Source organism: Quercus robur, chromosome 5 (assembly GCF_932294415.1).
Source record: "Quercus robur chromosome 5, dhQueRobu3.1, whole genome shotgun sequence".
In the NCBI taxonomy this organism is placed as follows: Eukaryota; Viridiplantae; Streptophyta; class Magnoliopsida; order Fagales; family Fagaceae; genus Quercus; species Quercus robur.
Window position 1 is genome coordinate 23,947,204 of NC_065538.1, and position 6,709 is coordinate 23,953,912.

At 41.4% G+C, this 6,709-nt stretch overlaps 2 protein-coding genes across 2 annotated transcripts; both read right to left on the reverse strand.

The window, feature by feature from the left end:
• Positions 1-306: 306 nt before the first annotated feature.
• LOC126725565 (pentatricopeptide repeat-containing protein At3g14330-like) lies at positions 307-2,383 on the reverse strand. Its single transcript, XM_050430361.1, has one exon. The coding sequence runs from the start codon at positions 2,230-2,232 to the stop codon at positions 349-351; it is 1,884 nt and encodes a 627-aa protein (XP_050286318.1). The 5' UTR covers positions 2,233-2,383; the 3' UTR covers positions 307-348.
• A 106-nt stretch (positions 2,384-2,489) lies between these two features.
• On the reverse strand, positions 2,490-4,536 carry LOC126725569 (uncharacterized oxidoreductase At4g09670-like). Its single transcript, XM_050430365.1, has 2 exons — positions 3,971-4,536; positions 2,490-3,323 (listed from the first exon to the last, which is right to left on the reverse strand). Exons 1-2 carry the CDS (start codon positions 4,424-4,426, stop codon positions 2,703-2,705), a joined length of 1,077 nt encoding a protein of 358 aa, XP_050286322.1. The 5' UTR covers positions 4,427-4,536; the 3' UTR covers positions 2,490-2,702.
• Between the last annotated feature and the right edge of the window lie 2,173 nt (positions 4,537-6,709).

The window sequence follows — 6,709 nt, forward strand, 5'->3', positions numbered from 1 at the left end:
TTAATAAAGAAAGGGATGAAATGTGAGTACGTGGCTTGAAAACACATTGGGTGTGTGTGTAATTTACCATCAAATATATATATATATATATATATATTTGTTTAGGACAGACCTAAGTATATCATTCTTTGTTATAATGGGTTCATGCAGTATTTTTTTTTTTGATAATTTACTCAGATGATTATGGGATGATGATGATGATTGTATTAGAGCAATTCGGCACTATTTTATGCTTGAAAATTTAGTTTCTAGCACAGAGATGGTATTGGTTTTGGTGGGTAGGAACAGGATGAATTAGAATTTAAATATAAAAAATGCAAATAATTATGCTTTCTTACTATGATGTGTTCACCAGTAGTCCTTACAAGCGCAGGCTCCTCCCCTGAAATGGTGGAAACGGTTTGTATCTCTTAAAACAATCACCCTCCCAGTGACACTTGAAACAATCTTCATCCAGGTGTGACAATCCACACAAACACGAAGGTTCTTTGTAATTCTAATTGGCGCTCCGGTAGAACTGTGAATTAGTGAAAATACAGTTGCTAGTCGTTCACTATGCCCACAGAGCCAAATTGATTTTGTTTCTTCGTTTACATCATGAAGTACAACACCAGTATTAGGGACATATCCAATTTCTTCCATAGCATCCATCAGTTGATTCCAAACTTTCTTATACTCGGCAGAATTACGAAATTCAAAACCTCCACCTGCCACGAAAGTGTGAATTCTATTCTTTATTTGTACCCCACTGCACCCTGCCTCTTTCGTCATTCCCCTTCTTTCCATCATGTCTCTAACTATCTTGACATTATCCCACATTCCTGCATTCTCATAAATGTTTGAGAGCAGCACATAATTTCCAGGATTGTTAGGTTCAAGCTCAAACAACTGCTCTGCAATAGCCTCACCTAGAGAAACATTGCCATGGAGCTGGCATGAATTGAGTAATGATCCCCTTATGCTGCCAATTGGCTTCATAGGCATGAATTTCACTACCTCTAGTGCCTCCTTGATTCTCCCAGCTCTACCCAACATATCTACCAAACAAGCATAATGCTCTACACTTGGTGACAACCCAAAATTCTTCTTCATTTTATTGAACAATCTTCGTCCCTCATCAGTAAGCCCTGCATGACTACAACCCGGCAGTAAGGCAATAAATGTTACTGCATCTGGTCTAATGCCAGACTCAACCATCTCATTAAAAATCTCCATTGCCTTTTGTAGACTCCCGTTGACAGCATATCCTGTCAGCATGGTATTCCATGAAGTCAAATCTTTACTCTGCATTCCATCAAACACTCTCCTGGAGTAATCTGTTGCTCCACATTTTGCATACATGTCCACAAGTGAGTTTAGTACTGGGACATCAGGTTTTCTAGTGGACTTCAAAATCTGGGCATGCATCTCTTTCCCACTATTAAGCGCAGTCAGTTGGGAACAAATTGGTAAGACTGTTGTAAGAGTAACCCAACTGAATCCAATCCCCTCTCCTTGCATCCTCCTAAAAGTGTCCAGTGATTCAAACACTTGTTTTTGGTGAACAAAACCCGCAATCAAAGAATTCCAAGAAACAACGTTCTGTTGAGGCATTTCTTTGAACACCCTTAGTACTTCATCAAAACACCCACACTCAGTATACAACCTCAAAAGAGCATTATTCACCACTTGATCTGGTTCTTCATTACACTTCATGATCTGGGCATGGACCGCTTTACCAACCTGCAGTTCACATAAATCTGCACAAGCCTTCAAGGCCATCGAAAATGCAAAATTACCCGGTTGAACTAAGCGGGACGACATGCCACAATATATAAGTAAAGCTTCTTTCGAATACCCATTTTTTGAAAACCTGATAGCCATTGCCACCCAGACGGATTCGGGTACAAGGTCATGTTCAAGTCCATCCTCGAACACGCCAAGGGCCTCATCAATTAGGCCGCAAACTGAGAAAAGCGTGATGAACTTGGTTTTTATGGTGGGGTTCTTGAGAAAATCATAATTGCCTTTATCTCTAGAGAGGAGAAGGTGCAAGTAGAGCCTTTGGCCATTTTCTAAGGATTTCCTAGAGATACAGAAGTGGAGGAAAAGAGAGTAGGCTTCAAGATCTGGCTCAGACGCCACAGATTTGGACGGTGAGGATTCAATTACTCGAAGGGCCTCATCTAGTTTTCCTGCTTTAGTCAGAGATTTGAGGGTTGAGTTTAGAGGTCTTTTGTGTCTGTTGCGCATTGTGGTAACTACTTGTACGTGTTTGAGTCTCAAAGACTAATTCATATGGTAAGCTAGTAGCTGCACCTGCACTGGGAATAAAAAGATCTTCCTGCAGGAGTTGGCTTCAGTTTATGAAACAATTTGTTCAGTACTAGCTGATTACTCGATGTTGAATATTACCCTAATGTGAAATGGATAATGCTCGCTTGTGGGGTGTTGCAAGCAAAAACATTGTGTAACATTGAAAGCTGAAAACATTATACATCATTGAGAGCTACAAAAACATTATATATATAAGCTTTAACTTTATATAGTATATGGTCTCATACTTAATGCCTGCTACATGATTGGGTAGAAAATGTTCACTCAGCACTAGAAAATTTACAAAAACATTATATATATAAGCTTTAACTTTATATAGTATATGGTCTCATACTTAATGCCTGCTACATGATTGGGTAGAAAACGTTCACTCAGCACTAGAAAATTTACAAATTAACGGGTTTGCAGCCAAGATCAATGGATTTCTTCACTGCATCCATCACTAACTGCGTCTTTCTACTAATCTCAGGCCATTTACTATCGGGGCGAAACTTGGATTTTCTAATGCCCTCAACTAGTCTTGCTAGCTCTTGAACCATCAAAGCCTCTTGAGGAAGCTGAGAAGTGATGCAAACTTCCTCAGGTTTCACACTCCACCCAGTATGGAGATCGAGAAACTTAGAGCCCAATGTGAAGTCAAAAGAAGCAGAATTCTCTTGATATGGGATTATGAAGTCCTTGACATGCAAGGATCCTTTGGAAGCACAAATGGCCAAGTCCATGGTCGGGTGGGAGAGGAAGGAGCAATGAATTGTTGCGACTGTCGTGTCCGGTTGATCCCAATGAAGAGAAGCCGTGCATGACAAGATGACTCCAGCTAAGTTCCGGGTAACATCAGGCAGAGCAATTACTGTAGTTGGCAATTTGTAGTCCTTAGCCCACAAGATGGCTCCAATGCAGTACCAGGCTATGTCTCCAAGCGCACCAAGAGCATCCAAGTCTGGTTTCACTCTTATGTTGCTCTCTAGAAATTCTGGGGTCGCTGACCAAGTTGATTGGCTGTGTATCTAACACCCAAAGAGGAACATATACAGAACCAGGAGAAAATATAACTGTGAGTTTCAATTTATATATCATCATCAACAACAATTTGAAACACACAGCATTATCATCACCAACAACCAGGAGTTGAATTTGGAGCTGGATTTGTAGTGACACAATTCACAAATTACTCCTTTCTTTAGAATCAGAATAAAATGGAGACAAAATTGTTCAAACAAATTTACTTGCATTTCGCTCCCATGCATGAAATTTCAATGCTTTTTTTTATTTTTATTTTTTTTTAAATATTTAATACACATATATATATAATTAAAATTTTGCTATGTAAAAAATTTATTTCACAACTTATTGATGAAATCATTTGTGAACGGTGAACAATCATTTTTATATGCCACTAGATACATCACTTTTATCTTCTATATATATATATGCCACTAGGTATAATTAAGTGACTTGTGAAAAAAATTGTAAAATAAGTTGTGTCACTGGACTTATTCTTATTGATATATGGTAGTGTTTATTACGCATATGATAACTTACGCATCTTTACACACTGGAGAAAAAATTACTTGTGCCACAATAAAAAGTTCAAGATCCTAATAAATTCAGCTGTACATGTGCTACCATGTTAAGCACTAAAGCAAAAACTCACAAAGTTAAGTTGTCCAGAGTAATTAGAGAGCAAGTCTTTCATTTTGGCAGTCCTAGGATGATGCAGCCACATGGTCCCATCCATGAACTGTACACCGTTGGATTCGCATGCTTCTAATATCTGATCAAGCTCTGCCACATCAAGAGCCGTCGGTTTTTCCAAAAGCAAATGCTTCTTTTTACAGGCAGCCAAGACTGCCCAGTGTACGTGAAGGCTAGTGGGTAGTGGCACATACACTGCATCCACACATGGGTCATCGAGTACCTGATCATAGCTCCCATAGATTTTCACGTTCTCGGGTAAACCATTTGTGGCCGCAAAGTTCTTAGCCTTTTCGATCGAACGGCTGGCTATGGCGTAGAGGATTGAATTGGGAGCTAAATCTATGGCTCTAGCCACTTTCCTAGCTATCTCCGCGCATCCTATGATACCAAAACGTACTGGGTTTTCAGCCATTTTTTTTTTTTTAGGTTCTGAAAATTCTGCTTTGGATTATGGATAATGGGGTTTGCTTTCTGGTTTAGGAGAGACTTTCTTTTTCTAATATGTGGATAGGAGTTTCTCAAAAAAAAAAAAAAAAAAAAAAATATGTGGATAGGAAAGCCACAAGGATTATAAAGGCAATAGAGGCCTTTTACAAACTTTTTTACATTAAATGGCAAGAATGCCCTCCTATATTACCAAAGGCCATCCACGTGTGTTTGTGTTGGGGAAAATTAAAGATGCATCATGCCGCATCAAAAATTTCCTAACAAATATCACAAAGGTTTACAATGATGGGAACATAAATTTATCTTTAGCATAAAAAAGGTATAAGCTAAATCATGATCATCCATCTCATCATCATCAAATGTATCACCCTTGTCTCTTCTATCACAGTTTTAAGAGCCATGGACTTGTTCTTACTGGTCTAAGGTATAAAGATCTTTTAACTTTCCTAAAAATTTTAGGCGCAAGATCTATTCATCAAGGTTAAAGGTGGAGTTTTCCATGTCATTAAGTTTGGGATAGAATTTTTCAATAGTTTCTGTGGGGCCCAATGGTCTATGGGCCCGGCTCGCTCGCTTATGGGAAGTCCACAGGTCACCAAACTAAAGGAGGCCAGGGCCCAAGCCCAAAAATAGTGAGCCCAATGTGGTTCAAAGATACGTCCGAGGACCTCTCAGTCCTCGGAAAGCCCAGAAACCCATTGACGAGAATGGGATAAAGGCAAACTTGAGAGATCAGAAAATATCTCACGGAAATAGTCCTTAATACCCTTCATTGACATGACACCGCCCCAAACAGAGCCGGATTTTTAGGCTTTATGGACCATCTCCCCCAATTCAGGGATTAGACTGATGGGACAGATATCTGCCCTGGAAAGATCGACCCTACACGTGGACGAAGGACGACGAACGTAGGCTAGTATAAAAGGGAATGTTATGTGACCAAAAAAAGGGGAATCCCATCTAGCTTCTGGAGAAAGACTTGATGAAAGAGAATGTCTGGATAATACACGCCGGACTCCACATAAAGACCCTCCGACGGGTAACTGGGGACAGCACCCTCGCTCCTCGGACATGGTTCGAGGAGCCGAACCCTCCTAGATACAAGATTGATGGGCCAGGATATCCAGCCCAAAGCTCTATCTCATATCGGTTCACCTATAGTCCGGCCCGAGATGTCGCCCTGTGATCCAACGCTGGCCTTTCAAGCCCACTCTCTACAAATATTATTGTGAGGGACCTTCCGTGTGCAAGCCCAACATCGTTGCTGGGCTGTTAAAGATTTTGTGTCCCTACAATTGGCGCCGTCTGTGGGGAAGGCTTGTGCGTTGGCACGGGTGGTGCATGAGTCAGCTCTCCAATAACCGGAGATTCACGAGTTTTTCCCATCTCCGGCGACGTACAGTTACTGCTCTGCCATAAGCCTCTGCTGGGGGCTACGCCTTACACTGCCAACGGAGCGGACAGCTCTAGGGGCTTGCAGCCTCGAACCTGCTCCTCCCTCCCTGGCCTAGGGGCTGACCTTCGAAAGATAAATCAATATAGAGAAAAGACGCCAAAGAAGACATCTTAAAAGTAATGGACAGAACCAAGGCCTTGCATGGTCCTCGGACCCAAGCCTGTGGGGAAACCAAGTACAAAGATGATGACATCTTAAAAGTAATGGACAGAACCAAGGCCTTGCATGGTCCTCGGACCCAAGCCTATGGGGAAACCAAGTACAAAGAAGACATCTTAAAAGTAATGGACAGAACCAAGGCCTTGCATGGTCCTCGGACCCAAGCCTATGGGGAAACCAAGTACAAAGAAGACATCTTAAAAGTAATGGACAGAACCAAGGCCTTGCATGGTCCTCGGACCCAAGCCTATGGGGAAACCAAGTACAAAGATGATGACATCTTAAAAGTAATGGACAGAACCAAGGCCTTACATGGTCCTCGGACCCAAGCCTATGGGGAAACCAAGTACAAAGATGATGACATCTTAAAAGTAATGGACAGAACCAAGGCCTTGCATGGTCCTCGGACCCAAGCCTATGGGGAAACCAAGTACAAAGAAGACATCTTAAAAGTAATGGACAGAACCAAGGCCTTGCATGGTCCTCGGACCCAAGCCTATGGGGAAACCAAGTACAAAGATGATGACATCTTAAAAGTAATGGACAGAACCAAGGCCTTGCATGGTCCTCGGACCCAAGCCTATGGGGAAACCAAGTACAAAGAAGACATCTTAAAAGTAATGGACAGAACCA